At 32.9% G+C, this 22477-nt stretch overlaps 1 protein-coding gene across 1 annotated transcript; it reads left to right on the top strand.

Annotated features, from left to right (window-relative positions):
* The first annotated feature begins 18859 nt into the window (after positions 1-18859).
* Positions 18860-22347, top strand: LOC120250158 (20S-pre-rRNA D-site endonuclease nob1). The gene is made up of 5 exons (XM_039258942.1): positions 18860-19297; positions 20082-20958; positions 21267-21435; positions 21603-21722; positions 21950-22347. The coding sequence occupies exons 1-5, from the start codon at positions 18970-18972 to the stop codon at positions 22094-22096; spliced, it is 1641 nt and encodes a 546-aa protein (XP_039114876.1). The 5' UTR covers positions 18860-18969; the 3' UTR covers positions 22097-22347.
* The last annotated feature ends 130 nt before the right edge of the window (positions 22348-22477 follow it).

Raw genomic sequence — 22477 nt, forward strand, 5'->3', positions numbered from 1 at the left:
TTTAGGATTACTGTTCATGTATTTTGTTTATTTTTTAACTTTTTTTCCCAATAAATCAGTGGTTTAATTTATTCAAAATATATATATATATATATATATTTGCTTGTGTAGGTAGGTCATGCCAATAATTGTGTTAGCTCGAGAATATTTCACACTGCCTCAATATATGAATGAGATATCTATAGATACATTTCAATTATGCTTTTCTTGGGATTTGAGAATAAGTAAAATTATAGAAAACATATGTGAACCCTATTAAATATCTAAAAATATAATGATGAAAGCATAATACATTGAATAAAATGGTTTGTGCTCTAACCAAGATAGATTTTAAGATTGATATCATTCTTGTTGTTTACTAAAGCAATCGTATAGAAACAACAACATGACAGTAAATTGAGAACACCGAAAATATATATTCTGAACATGCATGCATGACTCTAGTCTTCCCTTCACAAAACTGATATATCTACAGACTGTTTAATAATATAATTTATATTCTAATTAAAATCCTTCCTCTAGTTAACCCAATCAACATAACAAGCTTTTCAAAGATCATTCATAACAATATTTACTGCGAACGATTGAAAATCCACACAACAAACAATTGCAAAGATCAATAATTACATGAGATGCTCAGTACAAGAAGAAAAAATATCTGAAAACCAAGTCACACTCAAGTGTCATGGATCCTATTAAATCTTCTGTTGCGTACCAATTAATAGATCAATATCATCACAAATAATTCAGTGAATAAGTCCGGAATAAATCCTGTCACAGGACCATTGATAAGGGGTCTGCCTGCATTTGGCAATGTCTCAACTCAATCTAATAGTGACCATAATATAAAGATTAAGCCACAAGAGGGGTCTGCCTGCATTTGGCAATGTCTCAACTCAATCTAATAGTGACCATAATATAAAGTTTAAGCCACAAGAGATAGATTTTTTTTTTTTTTACGCAACATAGGTGTCATGGTGATATATATAGTTATTATTTTAACCCATCAGTTTTTTTCACTTTATATGAGTTGGTGATTTAACCCATCTCCTCAGCATGACTCAAATATTTTATGACTTGAGATCCATTACCAATAAATTAAAATATCATTGGCAAATTAAGAGATATAGATTATGCCTTATGAAATGTAGATAGTGATTAATAATAAAACTTAACATACATAACAGATTCCATTCTATGCTAAAATATCATGTATATATATACACACACGTATGTTTGGCATGTATGGTGTATTTATTTCCAAATTGGAGTGGCGTATACTTGGTAAGGATGAAGAGAATGCTTAGACATATAGTTTCAAGCATAAAGTGGTTAGGTCATGGCATAGTATGGTGGTGTGGAGCTGTATGTGTTGTCCACTGTAGGGAAATTTCTAGGAAACTTCTCTATGGTTTAGGATACCCTAAAACTATATATATCTACTAGATATAAAGAATTGCATGGTGTTAAAAAGACATATATTTTGTTGTCATGTGATATTGGGTATATTTATAATATAATGTTATTTGTGTTCTGATTATTATTGTTCCGATTTGATTTGTTTGACTTCAGCTGTATATTATTTTTCTCAAGATAGCTGCCCAAGTTGTTGTTTTGCGCCATTCCTTCATTTGATATATGTTATTGGATGCTTCATTGTTGTTGTTGACTTCATTGTTTTCCATGCTTTTGAAATGTTACTGTCAAGTGGCTTCACTCACATGCTTATCATGATGTGGAGAAGTTGAAATGTTATATCAAGGTATTTTGGTTTTAACCACACGCCACAGAGACATGGGCGGAGCTAGAAATTGTAAAAAAGTGACGAACTACAAACTAAAAAAAAATTTAATTACTAAAATTTTTATAAATAAAAATTTTAAACAATACAATATATATATATAATATTTTAAAAAATAAATAAAAATACTAATAACTGTGACAGTAGAACTGAATCCTCTGATTTTATATGTTTTGGTTCTTTTGGATAACATTATAAAATTATTTTTTTATTAATTTTAACAAATATTTCTCACTCAATATAGTAAATTATTGTTAAATAATAAATAATTAATTAATTAAAATTTATGATTATCTTAAAATAAAAACTTTTATCTAAATGTAGATTTTTTATAATTATAACCATAGGAACATGAACAGTGTTTTAATTAAAAAAAATTCATTTGACAGATTTATGGGTTGGCATATGTAAATTAATAATTTTTCTAAATTTACTTCAATAATTTTTAAATTTTTAGTTTTTATAAACTATTTAAATTTAAGATCTTACTAAATTACGGTTATCTTAAAAAGTAGTGATATTTTAAAAAATAATAATTTAAATTTAAATTTTTATTTAGATTAATAGTTTTTTAGATAAACTTTTTTTTTATTTATTACTAAATTAAAACTTTTGATTTTAAAATTTAATACTGTTCAAATCACTAAAATCAATACACGTTTGAACCTGCTAGGTGGAAGGACGGACAAAGGTTCTCCGTTGAACCCGTTGAAAGGGAACATACAAGAATTCCATATAATATTGAACTGGGCTAGGGTGCATGGGGTAGTGAGGGTACAATGACAAAAGGATAAGAGGTTCTAAGTTTTGAATTTGAATATATATATATCCTCATAAGGAGTTATATTTCTTTATATGTATATATATATATATATATAACAGTGTAAATAATATGCATATTAGTTTCCTAATGGTGCAAGTGAAGAAGAGAGTGAAGAAAAGCTTGCTAGAAGGAAAATTGAGCATGATGGTCAAATTGGAATCTAAGTCAATATTAGAATAGGTCAAACTAACTGATCAAGTGAGGGGACAATCAAAAGAGTTTAGTGACAGTATAAATATTCAGCTGAGCTAATAATCAAAGTACATGGTTGACGTACTTGATTTAAGTTTCTATTTTAGTTATTTATATTTATGAAATGATGACTTTTGTTATCTTTTGGTTGTTATAACTTGAGTTTGCAATATAATTTCGAGAAACTCTAGCCAATTACTAAGGGTAATTGTTCAAATTAATTGAGACATGAGAATTATCTCTAGTGTTGTTGATCACATGTTAAAAACAAAAAGAATATACTAGTGTTTATTATCATTCAGTTATTTCGTTAATAAAAAATCATTTAAGACTAAAGATATAGTTGTTGTTGTTTTTTTTTTTAATGAGAGGGTGACATATAAGTACGGAAGTGTACTAGTTACGGTCGCTTACAAAGCTTCTGAAGATAAATCTCTGTTATGCAACTCTCGAATAGAAATAAAGTGCTCCTCACACAGACCTCCTACAAGAGGCCTTGAGCATTATGAGTTCAAGAACTTGAACTCAAGACCTCTCAAAACTAATGTTAGGTGGGTATTGTTGGGCTATGCTCTGGTTCCAGATTTAGATTTTTTTTTTATCACATGCATTATTTAAAATTTTTGGCAACACATGGAATGATGAAATTTGGATGATAATATTTTTGGATGGGATGTTTTTCTTTAAATATTTTTTGACGTTATGTTTTGAAATTTGTCTATTATAGAAAAATAACCTTGACAAAAAAGTCTTTAGTCCAACTGCACCCACCCCACCATGAAAAGTGTTGTTGTGGAAAACTCAATGCTTCAGTTCAAAACACGCTAGACATGATGAATCCTATAGGATCTCTGGTTGTGAGTGGACTCGCAGTCCAAACCACTTACAGGCCAAATGAGGGTGCATAACTAGACAATAAATTTCTGACCGTGTGCCCGTCCCTAACAGTAAATGCATTTTGTTGCCCTTGTTAAAAAAAAATCTTTATGTAAATCAGACTTTGTAGTAGAGATCTCATGTAAACCAGACTTTGTAGTAGAGATCTCATGTAAACTAGGAGGTAGAGCTTGACAATAAAATGGTTTTTAAAGAATAATTCGACTTTTAATCCTATTATCTATACGTAAATAATAGAATTTTGTAAAATTATATATACAAACACCATATTTAATGATAGGTTCATCTATAAATTAATATTTATTATAAATACACACACAAACACACAATTCTTCTAAAATTTAAATTTACCAATTTTGATTATTGTTTCGGTATCGTAAGAAAAGTCCATTGTAATGCCAACAATATATATTTCTATTAATTTTTTCTCTTCCACCTATAATTTATACTCTGTGTTTTTCTTTTTTAAAAATAAATCAGATTGTATAATGATATAATAATAATAATAATAATAATAATATTTTTTTTTCTTATTTTGCATATTTTGCCTTTTTCCCTTCACCATAAGGGTCCGTTTGATTAGCATAGAGGTACAACATAAGGGGTTGTAGTATATCACAACTGCTTGTTTGATATTCAAAGGACAATACAAATTTTTTTGTGTTGTTCTTCATTTGATTGGGGCAAGTACAAGACAAATAAATATAAAATTATTATAATACTCTTTAAATACTATGTTGGTAAAAAATAATATTTAAATACTCACCATAAATATATTTTTAAAATTTTGAAAATGTATTAAACCAAAATATATTTTAAATCACATGTTGTAACATAATTCAATATAATTTGATTTTCATACAACTCAATTACAAAATTTTCATAATAATATTTGTCATTTATTGAAAAAATTATAAGTATGTATAATATCCCCCACATGCTTCATATCTTAACTTTATTAAATTCTTTACTGTGTTGAATAATTACCACAAAAATAGGTTAAAATAAATGAATAAATAAAGCCAAATACTAAATCTAGCGTATGATATGCATAACTAAACATAAGATGATAAAAAAATTGTGAAATTACTGTAACATCATTTAGAGTAATATGTTATATTTTAATAAAAAGAATTTGTAAAAGATAATATTTTAAAATTATTTAGTGTAAATATATATTTTTTTATTTTCAAGATACATTAATTACTAATTATTTACCCGAATATATTTTAAAATTTATTAAATTTTCCATTATTGATGCCATTTATTTTTCCATTAAGATTTGATGGGGGAGGGAGAATTTGATATTTGTTTGTGATGTCCCGTCCCATAGCTTAAAATTTGTAGCATGGATTTGGTGAGACAGATTTTTTGCTCTTTTGTGCTGTACTACAATATATTTTTGTACTATGCTTAATTACATTTGCAAATTAAACAAGAAACAAAAAGATTTGTGCTATCAAGTCTCTCATATTTTCACGGATCAAACGGGTCCTAAGTGTATAAGTGTTTTTCTCGATTTTAATAAATATATTATTGAGTAATGAAATTCAAAGTTTGTACTAGTTGAGTAATGATATTAAGTGAAAGGTACCTCAAGATCGCTATGAAATTTGTAATTCACCATTCGATCCAAACCAAATTCTAGATATTTTTGCTATTTAGTACTATTTATGGTAACTATTCTACACTTGGCTATATTTGGTGGTTGGAGTTCTACACTTGGTTATATATGGTGGTTGGAGTCCTTGAAAGATTCATGCCAAGTGTAGGGACTATATAAAGTAATAAGTTTGAAGGACATTAATTGCTTCTTGATAGGTTCTTGATTGACCACGATAGCCTAATGGCTAATATCAGAATAAAAAAACTAGAGGCATCGGTTTGGGAATATTTGGAATATATATATATAAACATATATTTAATGAAAGTAGCCTGAAAGACTGTTTATTCAGGGTGTGTTTAGTAGATGGAAAATTTAGTAGAAAATATTATTTTTTTATTAATTTAATCAAAATTTTCAATGCATACTAAACAAAAAAAATATTATTTTTTTAAAAATTAATTTTTTATCAATTAAATTTCATCAAAATATTTCTTAAGTAAAACACCAAACATCCTAGAAGAAAAACTAAAGAGTAATGCTATATGAAGCGAAACAGTCACACGAACCAGCCACACGAATTACGTGGCTGGTGACGTGGCTGTTTTTTTCTCATTCGTGAAATCAATTTTTTTTTTTTAAAATCAATTGATTTATTCCCTCTCTCTCTCTATCACGTGGCTGGCCATTCCTCTCTCTATTACTCTTTCTCTCTCTCGTGTGTGTGCCCTAATCTTCTCATTTGCGAGCTCACGCCGCCGCCGCCGCCGCTCCCTCTATACCGATCTCAGGCGAGCCAGAACCAAGAGATCCGTAGTCGCTCCCCCGCTCACCCTCGCGCCACCCTTTTTTTGTCTCTTCTCGCACCACCGATCCCGCGACCGCTTCTTCTCTCGCGAGCACGAGCGATCGGCATCGCCTCCCCGACGCCTGCTTTCCACTATCTCGTATCTCTTCTCGTGTCCGGGTCTCCCTCTCGTTCCCTCGGCTCCAGCGCCACATTCTACAATCCTCTCCTCGCACCCAGTCGATCCGCCACTGCTTTCCTCTCGCGTGCCCCCGATCCCTCGACTGCCGCCCTCCTCGGCTCCAGCTCGGTCCGCTACTCCCCTCTCGATGCCCTTATTCGAGAGGGTCGGCTCGCCTTGAAATCAGGTACAGAGGCAATGATGATGCCCTAAAAAACCTCTCGTGACCTCATCTTTCTACAATGGCGTAGTAGCTTGGATGGCCTACTAGGCAACCGCTACTCCTATTGTTGTAGAAGGAGAGGGAAGGGTGGGAGAAAATTTCCAATCTGAGCCTCTTTTTTCATTCGCATAAATCATTTCGATGTGGTTGGTTCTTGTGACTGCTTCGCTTCATATAGCATTACTCTTTTAGATGTTGTTGTGGCCATGATGATTTGCCCTATAAAAGAATATGGAGATTGGGTGGCGTGGCAACATCAGTTGCAGCCCTTGATTTATCAATGTGAATGAATAGAGGGCAAGATCTGAGCCTATGATGTTCATTATCTGAATTTTTTCTTGTCTTAAATATAGTATGATCTAGTTCTCTAAGCAGGAGCAGGTATGCACTTTTTACATATTTCAGGGTAAATGAAACATTGTGATAAATTAATATGTTTATATGGTTGCCAATTGGAGTTATAAGTTCAAATTGCTAAGTGGTTTATTTCTAAATATTCCCACTTGAGTTATGCACGTTGTGCATTGGTTCATGCCTCGATGATTGCATAATTTGTGGATGTGTATTCTGAGTTATATCAAAATTGTAGGTACCTGGTTAATTATTGGCACTTGTTTTATTTCACAACTTTCTCATTCTTTGCATTGTTGTCAAGTGTTGTAGAGTTTCCCAACCTATCATTGATATAATATTTTTTAACATAAAAGTTTGTTTCTAATGATTGAGTGCATTCTTTCCCCATGATGGCCCAATCAAAGCAATTTTTTTGTTAATGCAAATAAAGGCTGTTCTAAAATCTATTTGATGTATTAAGGTCATGCTGATTTTAAATAGAGTTCTGCATATTTTTAATGATGAAGACTAGTATGGAACAATTTATTGAAATAATGCCTTTTCCTAGTGGTATAACTATTTTGGAGTATTATTGTGAAAGTTGAATGAGATGGTGGAATCTTTGGATGACCATCGACTTACCATGCCTAAAATTTTAGGGTTTTAATATTTCATTTGGATTCTTATGCTAATGTGACATTTTCATGTTATTAGGCCAGGTAGAATCATGAAAGCTTTTAATTATGATAGCTACTTTGGGAAGAAGGCCCTTATGATGATGTATAGGGGGATAATGAAGCAGGTTCAGAAGTTGATCTTTGCTTAGAATACTCTTGTTGAAGGACCCTTATGATGATTGTTTTTTTTTTTTATTTGTTTAATTTGGAAAAACTTAAACTAACATGTATTACATTTTATGTTGTGTGTCACTTTGGTATTTATATAAGGCAGACGACATATGATTTTAATGCCTGATTAAATCACTTGTATAAATTTGATACTAACTTATTTGCAAATGCACTTATCTACACTATATCTATTCAGAGCATGGATAAATATTGATATTTTTCAGCTATTAATTGCACTTATCTACACTATATCTATTCAGAGCATGACATCTTATGAATTTGTTTTTGGCTTTTGGAATTCCTAAGAATATCAGGCACTGGAGGGAGTTTCCTAGTGTCTTCAAAGATTATTCTTTTCTCTGTTTCAAGTCAAAGGATAACATGTGCATTGACGCAGGAAATGGAAAGGATGCTGGCAAGGTTTCTGGTCGGACAGTGGACTCTGATATGCATGATGTTGGTCGTTTTCTAAATCGTCTTTTAGGGTTGCCTCCTGACAATCAGAACAAGTCTATGACTTGATTTCATGTTCCATAGTTTGGTTAGAAGTTATTGTTTAGAATACTCATTGACATTTCTTTGCCAATTTTCAAACTTTTTGAATTTTTTTATTAGTACTCTTGATGTGCTTGTGGATAATGCATGTAGTGAAGGACAGTTTGACTCTGGAATTGTTGATGTTAAAGCTCACACTATTAGAACAGGTCTATGATTTCTCTTATCCATTGTTTGGGCTTTTTTACTTTCGCCCAGATTTCTCTGATCTGTCCAGATTTTCCTTATCCGTTGTGGGAAAAAGAATTACAAAATTAACACAAACTCAAAACCACACCAACTATCTCATTGCACCCAACAAAATTAGCACATACTCAAAACCACAACAAAATAACTCTAATCATTAACATTAAGAAAAATACGAAATATCTCATTGCACCCAGCAAAATTAACACATTCAAAACCACACCAAAATAACTCATTGCAACCAACAAAATTAACACAAATTCAAAACCACTCATCATATCCATCACCTATACCACTCATCATCCTTCAAACATAAGCCAATATAGAACATGAGAAACAACTAAAAGACCTTCATTGCCAACAAAAACACACCAACTATCTTATTGCACCCAACAAAATTAACACAAATTCAAAACCACTCATTATATCCATCACCTGTACCACTCATCATCCTTCAAACATAAAAGTGTTTTCAAAGCAAATATAGAACATGAGAACAAAATTAACACATACTCAAAACCACAACAAAATAACTACATTGTCAAGCCACAACAATTTTTTTCATCCCAAAATTAACCTTGTGATCAATTAACTCTTGTAATGAGTTTCTCCTTCCACATTGTCAAGCCTAAAACCCTGTGAACACAAAAATGAACACAAATTTTCAGTTTTTTCTTATCAACAACAATCATAATCACAAAGAATTATCTTACAACTCACCTCAATCAAGGATCATTGCATTGGCTTGTAAAACCTAGAGAAGAACTATGATGCATATCCAGATTAATCGATATAGAATTTGAATTCACCTAAGAGAAGATATTATAGTCCAACAAATCATTAAAAAAATTTAAATGAGTTTAATACGTAACTTGGACATTAAATGAGTTTAATACGATTTCATAATTTATTTTAAAATAAATTTCACTCATTCTTGGATGAAAGAAGCGTGTGAAAGAATTCATTAATTGATATCTAGCACAACTAATTGAAAGAAATGACTAATTCATAATCTTGGTTGAATTATATTAATTAGGTTATGCCACATGTTACAAAATTAAATAACAACTACCACATAAAAAAAGATTAACAATGCATTAAAAGATCAGACAACATTATACCACAAATTAAAAAAAAAAAAATCATGAAATGGGTTCTGTAATACCCTAAGATTTCACATAATATTTATTGACTCATATTTTTCCCCTGAAAATCATGAACCTTAAAATAGGATTTGTGAAAATTATAACCCCTTAAATTCATGATTGTTAAATATTTTATACCTTAATACCACCAGGTCGAGAGGGGAGCAGTGGACGGGAGCTGGGAGAGGGGAGCGATTGCCGGGATCAGGGGCACAACAGAGAGGGAACCGGTGGCCGGGATCGTTGGGGACCAGAGCTGGGAGAGGGGAGCAGCGAACCAGAGCTGGGAACCGAGAGGGGAACAACAGTCAGGGATCGGGGGCACAGCAGAGAGGAAACGATGACTGGGATCGTTGGTGCAAGGAGAGGATTGTAGAATGTGGCAGACTGGAGCCAGGAATCGAGAGAGGGGAGACCAGACACGAGAAAGAGAGAGACGAGAGAGTGGAAAACGGCTGCCGAGGAGCGACTGTCGATCGCTCGTGCCCGCAAGAGAGAAGAAGCGGCGCCGGGATCGGTGGTGCAGGAGAGACAGGAGGGGTGAGTGGCGAGGAAGCGTCGGGCTGGTGGTGGAGTGGGAACCGAGAGAGAGAGAGAGAGCACGAGAGAGAGAAAGAGTGATAGAGAGAGGAATGGCCAGCCACGTGATAGAGAGAGAGAGGGAATAAATCAATTGATTTTAAAAAAAAAAAAATTGATTTCACGAATGAGAAAAAAACAGCCACGTCACCAGCCACGTAATTCGTGTGGCTGGTTCGTGTGACTGTTTCGCTTCATATAGCATTACTCAAAACTAAAACAGAACATAAGAGAGAACGAACCAAAAATAAAAACAAACTAAAATCTATGAAATGGATAGCCTTTAAAAAAATCTAATAAATCGTAACAAACTAAATATTGAAACCTTTAGATAAGAAGCACTTCATAATCCAAAATATATATGTTTAATATGGTCAATTAATATGAATTAAACAATGGACATCAACTACCACAAGGTAAGATGTTAGTTTCTAAATCTAATTGGGTTATTCTATGAACTCAATAGGTGGCACAAAGGTTAGTAGAAATCATTGAATCAACCAGGTGACACGATTACGAGGTTGGCGGTGTTTTTTAAAGAGACATTTAGCTAGATTATCTACATTTAATGAAAATATTATTTTTTTAAAGGCAATCTTAAAGCAAAAGTTTTTTTAAAAAAAATTAATGAATGAAAATGTTTATTCCCTTATATGCTAGTGATTTACGTCTTATTTCAAAGGAATTCCATTTTTTGTAAGCTCTTTTTAAATTATATATTAGTTTAATTGTTTTAAACATGATGTTCATGCAGAATTTAGGAACTTACATTTCTAAAAGTTAAAAAGTATTCCACAAGTCCATCATTCAAATATTAGTCAATATAAAGTATGCCAGTATTTTTATTTTAACAATGATGCTGTTTTAGGTTTTAGTCAAAGAATTACATTGATAAATGAGCAATCTTGTTAAATCAAATTAGGTTAATTTTGTTTGAGTAGGGTTAGTAAAAAAAATCATAATGTTAAATCTAGATTTTTTATGACTAAATGTTAAATCTAGATTGATAGTGTTAAGTCAATCATAATAATAATGAAATTTTGGAATAATCTTCTTAAGTCAATAATAATAATGAAAATTTGTCAGGTTAGTTTGTTTTTAAGTTGGGCAAGTCAAAAAATCACAGTGATAATGAAATTTTGGAGTAATCTTCTAATGTCAATAATAATAATGAAAAATTGTCAGGTTAGTGTCTTTCAAAGTTGAATAATTAGTCAAGGAATGACAAAGATTTTTATTATTATTATTATTATTATTAGCAGCATCAGTAGTATTAGGGGTGTGTGCAGGGGTCAAAAATTAAACATCAGCCCTTGTGTCATCACTTGGCAACGTGGGATACAAGTTATAAATTTGCATCCACAACCAGGGACTCGTTACAAGTAACCTAATGATTTTAGGATTTTCAATTTAAACCATCAAAGTAGTTTTTATTTAATATTTTAAAATCATGTTAATTTTATTGGTTATTTTATTTTTATTTATTTATCTAGTATTTTGTAATTATTTTAGTTTTATTTTTAATTTTCCCCTTAGTCTAGGTCTTTATAAGATCTATTGAAATTTTATGTTCTTGTTTACTCAAGTTCTTTGATTAAAACTGAGTTGCGTCATACAGATGCCAACCGATGGCTAGGGTTGCAAACGAACCAAGCCGTTCGCAAGCTACTTGAGGCTTGGTTGAAAAAAAAACTTGTTTATTAAGCAAACGAACCGAGCTCGAGTAGATAATTGAGCTGAGCTCAAGCCTTATACTGCTCTGCTCGTTAAGGCTCGTGAGAAGCTCAGTACTGTACCATATGATACTGTAGCAATTTAAATATTTTTTAAATTGTTACTATAGTTATGTTATAGTGATTAAAAATATTGTAGTGCATGTAGTGTACTTGCATTACTGTAGTAAAATTATTGTACAATATATATTGTAGCTACTATATTGTAGCTACCCGAGTTGAGCTCGACCTTGATATTTCCTTAGTGAGTTGAGCTCAAGTTTAACAAAAGAAGCTCGAAATAGACTCTGCTTGAGCTCGGCTCAATTGCAACCCTACTGGTGACGACAATAATGGTCTTTGTGACGGTGATCAAGAGGCTAGAGCCCCTCTGCAAGGGGACAATGTATTACAACGATTGGAGCAACGGATAGATCTCAGGTTAATTATGAATTTTCTAGATGCTCTAGGAATTAATGCACGTAGGAGACGGTGGCTCGTGGCCAGATGTGTGTTCATGTTCCTATTTGTAGACAATTTGTCTATGATGATAACTCAGAGGAAGAAGATGATTTTGAACCAAATCGGTTTGATTGACATCAACTATATGAAGGCCAAAGGGTGAGAGATAATTATGGGTATGTTGAAAGGAATGCTGGAGATTTCCGGTTAAATGTGGATATCCTATTTTTCAATGGAAGCGCGGCTATAGAAGAAGTTTTAGATTAGATTACAGAGATTGAGAGGTTGATATGTTTTTGACTATATGGAAATTCCTCCAAAAAAGCAAGTTTGTTTGGTAACGTGTTGGTTGAAATGGGGAGCATCTGCGTGGTGGCCGGAAAGGATCAGTATAGAAGAGAATTAGGGAGCAAAATTCATGAGACTAGTTAAAAGAAACACCTCCCTTGAGTTAGAAGGGCAATAAGTTCCTAGGTATTTGGAAGGATTGAGGCCAACACTCGGAGATAGAATTGGGGTGCAAGCTATCTGAACTTCATATAAGGTGAGACGAAGAATATGACTTTAAAGGCAGAGCTAATGCAAAAGGAGCGTGAAGTTGGAGAAATTACGACGACAGAAGAGTATGAAGATCGTAGCAACAAGAATAACAACCAATATAGAAGAAACAAGGCAGTAGAGACAATATGTAAAGATAAAGAAGTGAGGAGAACAAAAAATCCAAATGCTAAACCTACTATAGGGAAATGTTTCAAATGTAATCAATCGAGACACAAGTCAAATTAACGAATGTCCATTGATGAAAATTGTGAACACTATAGAGAAAGGTAAAATGAATGAAGAGATTATTTGTGAGCCAGATGGTGATGAGGAAGAAGAATATGAAATAGATGAAAGGCAAGCTTATCTTACAAGGTGGATAATGCCACCTCCCAAGCATGAAGAGTAGATTCAGAGCCATCAGTTGCTTAAAACACTATGCACCAATTAATAGTAAAGTGGTAAGTGCCATTGTTGATTGTGGAAGTTGTGAAAATATAATCAAGAAAGAGACTTCTACTAACACTTCTAAAAAGAAAGGAAAAGGATGAAAATGTTGATTGGTTAAGTGTTGATGAAAGAAAAAAAAATACAATGAAAAGGATTTCTCTGAGCTTCACAAAGAATCCAAGTTAAGGTTAAGGTTGTCTTCGAAAAAGAAAAGAAAGAAAGCTACTAAATGAAATGATTCCAAAATCAAGAAATTCAAATTTATGATTGGTGATAATTTGATGAAATATTCAATTACAAGTTTAATTGCCAAGATCATAACTTAAGGTCAAGTTTCTAACAAGAGCAGCTGTATGATGCAACATAGTGAAAGAAATCTCATGATGATTTTATGATTTTAATTTTAAAACTTCAAAGTAGTTTTTTATTTAACATATTATAATTATCTTAGTTTTATTACTTATTTTAGTTTCATTTATTTATCCAGTATTTTGTAATCATTTTAGTTTTATTTATTATTTTGTCCGATACTTGTTTTAGGGTTTGTGAAAGAGACCCAATATATTGAAATTTTATGTTATTGTTTACTCAATTTTAAGTGATAAGTGTATCTATTGGGTCACGTTATCACCACCGAGTCCAATGTGACTTGAACTTGGGACATTTTGTAAATGTTCTATATTAATGCTTTTTGTAATAGAGGCTAATGTTGTTGGACTATGACCCCTTAGTCACAATGATAAATTTGGAGTAATTTTATTAAATTTATAATAATATTAATGAAATCTAGTCAAGTTAATTTGTGTTTGAGTTAGATGAGTTTGCACTTCGAGTTGGTTATTTAAATTTGTTTGAAAGTAAAATTTAATATTTATTTGATTAACATAATTAATATTTAAAAAACTGAATTTTATTCTTTAGATTTATGATAGTTATTTATCATTAATTTAACCAAAAAAAAATTGTTTGCTAATTAAAAAATACATTATAAATAAAGAATATGCACTATTTTTTTGGAATTCATACCTAAATTTATAAAATCCCATGACTTATTAATAGTAAACTCTGCAAATAGTAAAAACTGTAAAGTTGATATTTTATTTTCTTTGCAATATATATATATATATATTGGCAAAAACAAAAAAAAAAAAAGTTGAAATTATTTTTTTTTTAACCTCAAAATTGAAGTTTCAATCCTGTTCTTTGTCCGTATCTTAACATGTTAACTGGCCAGTGCCACCCATATGGGTTTGTATAGTCGACGCGACCTGGGCTAGCTTAGCATGGGAATAATGCACGGAACAATTAATTGTGTTAGACTAGTGGGTCGCGGGCGAAGGTGACTCATAACTAGCCTCTTCAATAAATATAATTTCATTAATAAATCCTTTTTTTCTTAGTTTTATTTACTGGTAATTGCGCTTTTTAAGAAAAGCGCGATGGCACGAACCCGCAGACGAACACGTGGAGGGAGCCGCGCTCACCATCGAACCGTGCCCTCACCTTGCGCGAGATGAGGATCGAACTCGGGGAGCCACGCTCGACACTCGAGGTGAACACCCTACGCAAGGGACCCGATGCCAAATTTTTCTTCATGCATACTTGCGTCTTCTAAATTTAGATAATTTCAAATGTTTAATTTTTTCTGACAGCTTATTTTGAAATAACTCTAATTTAAAAATAGCTAATGTTGATAAAAATGACCTTCAGTTTTTTAAGCGGAAACAAATAATATTAAACTGAAAGATTAGATGTTAAATAAAAAAATAAATATCAAACGAAAAAATAACATATTAAGAGAAAACTTATTTAGTTACACATAAAGACACAATGTAAAAAAAACTATAATTATTAAACGGGAAGTGCATGTTGTAACATAGTATAAATTGACGGAGTGAGTTGGAGTGTTTAGAAAAAGAGAAGTTATCTGATAAATTGACTAAATTCAAATGTTAGAGGGGCTATTTGGGAAGTTTTGAAACTATCGGGGGTTAAAAAGTAATTTTTTCTTATATTTATCTATATATATCTTATTTAAATATTTTTTAATAAAATATGTGAGAATATTTGTTATGCATACAAATATGTAAGTGAATAATAAAGGTGTTTTAAATTAATTTTATTAAATAAAATTTAAATAAATATGTGAAAAAATTTATACCACATATATTTTAAAATATGAAATTATAGTTTATATATAATTAAAAATAGATATGACTTAAACTATATTTGAAATGCAAATATTTCACTTGTCCTTAAACTTTTGAAATGAAAATTAAATACATAATACCCTTATTTTTTATTAAATTATGTATCTCAAAATAAGTGTAAAAAATTCAACGGTAAACCATACGAGCTACACCTATGAGGCTTTACTTAAGTTTTCTATATATATATATATATATATATCTAAAATTTTGAGATAGGTTATAGATAGTGGAAATTACCAAAAATACCCTCTAAGTTTGCAATATGTACAAATTGTTCCTCTAAATTTGATTATCCATAAAAAACCTCTCCTTTTGAATACAATGAATTTGAAATTCCCCAAGCATGTAATGGAGTTAGTTTTGAATTTTTTGGACAAAATTATCCTTTGCATAGAAAGTTGTGGCAAATGAGACATGGTTTGACCATAACGCCCTTTGCTGCAATAATTTTTTCTCTTCAAGAGAAAGCAGTTTTTTTTCTTGGTTAATCCCCAGAGAACACCATTATTGGCGCTGGTTTCTTTTTTCTCTCTTCATCTCTTTAGCTTTTTCTTTTTCAAAGTTGTCGTTGTTTGGACATCTTCTGTAGGATTGGACCACTGCCTCGAAGGAGAACTCCCGCTCAATTCTTCGGCATTTCATTAGTTTGCGCTCCAAGGTATTGAGGCGAGGTGGACGTCGTTGAAGATGTTGTGTAGTTTCCTTTTGTTTTGATAATCTGTGGGTTTCTTTCTGGTTTGATTTGTAAAGTATTCTTTGCAAGATCTACGATTGTGTCCGCACTCGTGGTAGTGAAGTGAGTTTTTTAAATGGTTAGTGCTAACAAAACGTTGTCCGACATGCAATGACAAAACTTCAAAATGATCTAACGAGGAAGGAATGCCTACTAAACCGTTAGGGTGGCCCTGAGGTGGAACGGATACGCTCGTAGAATCCGAATACCTACTAAAATCATTTCTGTTTAAACAGAAACTGCATAAAGTTAAACAGAGACATAACATTTTAAACATAAACTTGATAAATTTAAACGGAAATATTTCTGTTTAAACAAAAAACTATATAATTTTAAACGGAAATAGGGACATGACAAGGATAGCTGAGAAAAAACATAACTTTTAAGCGGAAACTGGGATAATTAATCAATAATTAACTTGTACAACTATATTTCTGTTTAAATATCATTGTTTCGTTTTAAGTTTGCGTTTATTTATGGAAACGATTTTCATAAATAACGAGCAAAATGTACAATAATATGCGATAGTTTGTGGCAAACATATGTAACGAATATAAGTTGTCCTCTATGCTTAGTTGGCGACAGTTTCTTTGTGGGATCTACGATTGTGTCCGCACTCATGGTAGTGAAGTGAGTTTTTTAAATGGTTAGCGCCTACAAAACGTTATCCGACATGCAATGACAAAAACTTTAAATTGATCTAACGAGTAAGGAAGGCCTACTAAACCGTCATGGTGGCCCTGAGGTATAACGGATACGCTCGTAGAATCCGAATACCTACTAAAATCATTTCTGTTTAAACAGAAACTGGATAAATTTAAACAGAGACATAACATTTTAGATAGAGACTTGATAAATTTAAATGGAAACATTTCTGTTTAAACAAAAAACTATATAATTTTAAACGGAAACAGGGACATGACAAGGATAGCTGAGAAAAAAATATAAGTTTTAAGCGGAAACTGGGATAATTAATCAATAATTAACTTGTATAACTATATTTTTGTTTAAATATCATCGTTTCATTTTAAGTTTGCATTTATTTATGAAAACGATTTTCATAAATAACGAGCAAAATGTACAATAATAAGCGATAGTTTGTGGCAAACATATGTAACGAATATGAGTTGTCCTCTATGCTTAGTTGGCGACAGTTTTTTTACAAGATCTACGATTGTGTCCGCACTCGTGGTAATGAAGTAAGTTTTTTAAATGGTTAGCGCCAACAAAACGTTGTCCGACATGCAATGACAAAACTTCAAATTGATCTAACAAGTAAAGAAGGCCTACTAAACCGTCAGGATGACCCTGAGGTGGAACTGATACGCTCGTAGAATCCGAATAACTACTAAAATCATTTCTGTTTAAACAGAAACTGGATAAATTTAAACAGAGACATAACATTTTAAACAGAAACTTGATAAATTTAAACGGAAACATTTCTGTTTAAACAAAAAACTATATAATTTTAAACAGAAACAGGGACATGGCAAGGATAACTTAGAAAAAAACATAAGTTTTAAGCAGAATCTGGGATAATTATTCAATAATTAACTTGTACAACTATATTTCTGTTTAAATATCATTGTTTCATTTTAAATTTGCGTTTATTTATGGAAACGATTTTCATAAATAACGAGCAAAATGTACAATAATATGCGATAGTTTGTGGCAAACATATGTAACGAATATAAGTTGTCCTCTATGCTTAGTTGGCGACAGTTTCTTTGTGGGATCTACGATTGTGTCCGCACTCATGGTAGTGAAGTGAGTTTTTTAAATGGTTAGCGCCTACAAAACGTTATCCGACATGTAATGACAAAAACTTTAAATTGATCTAACGAGTAAGGAAGGCCTACTAAACCGTCATGGTGGCCCTGAGGTATAACGGATACGCTCGTAGAATCCGAATACCTACTAAAATCATTTCTGTTTAAACAGAAACTGGATAAATTTAAACAGAGACATAACATTTTAGATAGAGACTTGATAAATTTAAATGGAAACATTTCTATTTAAACAGAAAACCAAAAAGAATGTAAAAATGTATGCAAAAAGGTTTAACATGATGTGATTGGACGGTTGTTTTTCCACAATTTTTAAGGGCAAGGATGGAATTTCATAACATAGAACCAATCCTAGTGACCTGCAGGGGGCAAAAAGGAAGTGAAACAATAAAGGAAGGGATGTCTGAGGTATTCAAAACTCACAGGGGTTGTTTGAGAAGTTTTGAAATTATCGAGGGATAACCAGTAATTTTCCCATATATATATATTGAAAAATAGAATCTAATATTTATGATAGTGATATTCATGTGCATCATTGATTTAAGAGATATTTTGTAAATATGTTTCCAAATTTTAGTTATTTATTAAATTTTTTTTTTGGGAAAATTTGGTTTTTTTTTTTAGATTTTCAATTTTTTTATTTTAGATAAAAATTACAAATAAATGGGCCGCCAACTGGGAGGGCTCATTTTACACCTTGATCCATATTTTTTTCAAAATCTTCCTCTATAGATAGATAAATCAAAACTTAAAATTTTATAATTCTAATAATTCTAAAAAAAAAATTTATAATATCATTTTATTTTTAGGACAATTTTGCCCGTGAATAAAAGCACAGCAACCCTCGTCGTTTCTCCGCTCGCCGCCGTTCCAGCAATCAGAAACGAAACCCTAGACCCAGAGATTTGGGCTTCTCTTGCTAATGGAGTCTGCGCCACCTCCTCCGGCCACCGAAAGCCCCTCGCTGCCGTGCTGGAGCGCAGTTATCCGGAAGACTTCCGCCTCTGCGGCTGAAGAACCCATCCCCAGTCGGATATTTGGAAACTGCAACTCGAACAAGGGAATTTCGGTCGCCGTTGTTGATGCTAATGCTATCATCCATGGTGATAAGCTCGTTGGCAGCGCGGATAGTTTCGTCTCGGTTCGCGAAGTCCTAGATGAGGTTCGGGACCCGGTGTCCCGTCAGAGGCTTGCGTTCCTGCCCTTCCATGTTGATATCATGGAGCCATCCCCGGAGTCAATCAAGAAAGGTGAGTCTTTTAGGGTTTTTGTTTGGTTATTACTGTGAACTAATCGAATATGTTTTATTTATGTATGAAACTGAAAGATTATTTTTTTTCTTGACATGATCTTTGATCTACTTCTATGATTTTGAAACATTAGCTTTTCCCTTTAACTTTGCCAATGGAATTGGGGAATCACATATACATCGCATGATATTTATAGACTTTAGAGTTATATGTTCTCTTGTTTCCTATGTTCATCTTGGTTTGTTGTTCCTCTCATGATTGAAGTTTTAGTGTCATGGAATCGCTTGTATTTAGCTTGCTTTAAGATTTACCACATTCATTACTAAAATGAAGTTCTTAAGTGTAAAGAAATATTCGAAAGGCGGCATTGCTTGGTTGAAGAGGAGGGAGATAATTTAATTTGTTTCTGTTCATAATCACCATCAACCTCTGCTATTTGTCTTTTGCAGGCTGCCCTAAATGATTTGCATGAAAAACTTAATACAAATTCATATGTAATGGTAACCAAAAAAATAACTTGATCTGACAAATGTTTCATAGTAGAGGCTAAACATTAAGCAGTTACGATTTGGAAAACCTGTTATCTAGTGTTGATTCTGGTTTTGATGGCACATGTTCTCAACTATTTGAAATTTCTTGGCATATCATGTATGGAACTTGATAAATTGCCATTAGTGTGATATGGTTTCGGTATCCTGCATCTGCCACTTTCTTTTGTTTTCATTTTTTTAATGCTGTTTTGTGGCTTTTATGTGGAATTAGAAATTTTGCCTTATACTTGCAGTTGTTAAGTTTGCAAGAGAAACTGGGGATTTGCAAACACTTTCAGATGTTGATCTTAAGCTCATCGCCTTAACTTATATGTTAGAATCTCAAATACATGGGACCCATCATTTAAGGGAAAGCCCACCCCCAATTCATGCGGTGAATGTCAAAAACCTACATGAGGCAGAAATGCCAGGTTGGGGTTCCAATGTGGGCAATGTAGCAGAATGGGAAGCTTTGGACCAAGATGGAGAGGGAGGTGCAGATAATGGATCTCGAATTCTTCCATTGAAAGACTTGAGCAATGATGTCATTACTGCTTGTGGATCTGATGAACAACAACAGTCTTTTGCCAAACCTAGAATTGTGTATCCAAAGAAGGAGATTAAAATTGACGGGAAGCAAATGGTTTCAGATGGAATAGATGCTTCCCAAGGGCAAGATATGGACAATGCTGATGATTGGCGGCCTGCTGTCAGCCGTAGCACCCACAGAAGATATTTAAGAAGACAAGCAAGACGTGCATTTCATGATGCACAGAGAAATGAGCAGTTATGTAGTGAGGCTTCTACTGAAATTGATGCATGCACAACTGAACTGGATGAGCTAGAATTATTAAGCCAAACTGAAGGAAGCATCGAGAATTATGCTGCAGATGATGGCAGCGTTGAGGCTGCTGTTGTAGATGAAGTTAGTATTGGGCCTGATGCTCTAGATGAAGCCAACACTCAGGCTTCTGTTGATGATGCCAGCAGTGAACAGAGTTGGATGTTACGATCGCTGTCTGATTCATCTGTGGCTTGTGTTACCAGTGATTATGCCATGCAAAATGTTATCCTACAGATTGGACTTCGTCTTCTGGCACCTGGTGGGATGCAGATTCGTCAATTGCACAGGTACTCATATCACTTAGTTTGAACGTTGAGCATATGATATGGTATGCTTGCTTTTATCTTATTATTTTTATTGTGATACATATCCTTTGAATATCTGCCGTATTCCTTTGATTGTGCCTTCATGTTTCCTGGCCAATTATTCCAAATTTGCTTTAACTTCTGTTCCTCATTGACTTTGGAAGAATATAACTATCATGGTATCCTGTATTCCTGTTGCTGTATAAAGGCATCTTAACTTGTCCGTCACCTTTGAATTGGGATATTCATGTTTTCACTATGATTTGAATTGACATATTTGTTTGTCACAGGTGGGTACTAAAATGTCATGCATGCAACAAAGTGACACAGGAGGTTGGGAGGATATTTTGTCCAAAGTGCGGTAATGGTGGCACCTTAAGGAAGGTGTCTGTCACAATTGGGGAAAATGGGATGGTTCTAGCTGCTCGAAGGCAACGTTTTATCCTTCGTGGCACTAAAGTGAGTGATTTTAATTGACTGGGGGGTATGGTTATTTTTTGACTAGTCATTAGCTATGTTTTTTTTTTGGTTGATTAGGCCTCTCTGTGTTTCTTCTTTTTAATTATTTTTTTTAATCTACAATTGTTTTCATTTTAAATTTCATGATGAAATTTTCAATTCTGCAGTTTTCACTTCCCTTGCCTCAAGGTGGAAGAGATGCAATCACAAAGAACCCTATTTTACGTGAAGATCAACTTCCTCGCAAACTTCTTTACCCTAAAACAAAGAAGAAATCAAACAAAAAGGTTTGTTACCTTGTTATACCGCATTTTATAAACCCTTGTTGAGTATATATTTTTTGTATGGATCATCCGCAATGTTACACATCTTGTTCTATGCAAAGGGCCCAAATGAGCATAGATCAACTCCTCTGAACCTAATTTGTCTGTCCCATGATTTTGTGCTGTTCATTGAACTGTGCTTTACTGCTAGCATTATCTTTGCTTACATAGTCAATAACTGCATGCTTCAGGAGGACGTCTTCTTCAGTTCTGATGATATTTTTTCACATGCTGGTGAAGGCAGAGCTCCATTCAGGCCTCCTGTGAGAAAAACAATGGCTCTGTTCAGTGGGAAAAGAAATCCAAATGATAACCATTATTCTCGCCCCAAGAATTGAGAATTGGTTTGGTCGTGATCTGTAATCCACTATGACACAGTTAAGAGATATTCTCTCTTGGCTTTGATGCCCCAAATATACATTAGTGATAACCACCAAACTCTCGAGCTCGGCTGTCAAAAGTATTTTTTAAGCTTAATGTAGAAGCAGCAGTTTTGAGTTTGTTTCATGTTGTTTAGCTTTAATGTATTTGAGCGCTGAATAATTTATGCATACATCCTATTTTTTCTAGCCTTCAGTTTTGCAAGATATTGTAATTAGTTTGCAGATTTGCTGACTTGCTTTGATGTGCTCTTGCTATGATACCTGGGGATTAGTTCCAGGTATGATTTGATCATGGTTTCACAAACTAATTTTTAGCCATCCGTCTGTGTATTTGTT

Source organism: Dioscorea cayenensis, chromosome 19 (assembly GCF_009730915.1).
Source record: "Dioscorea cayenensis subsp. rotundata cultivar TDr96_F1 chromosome 19, TDr96_F1_v2_PseudoChromosome.rev07_lg8_w22 25.fasta, whole genome shotgun sequence".
Taxonomy (NCBI): Eukaryota; Viridiplantae; Streptophyta; class Magnoliopsida; order Dioscoreales; family Dioscoreaceae; genus Dioscorea; species Dioscorea cayenensis.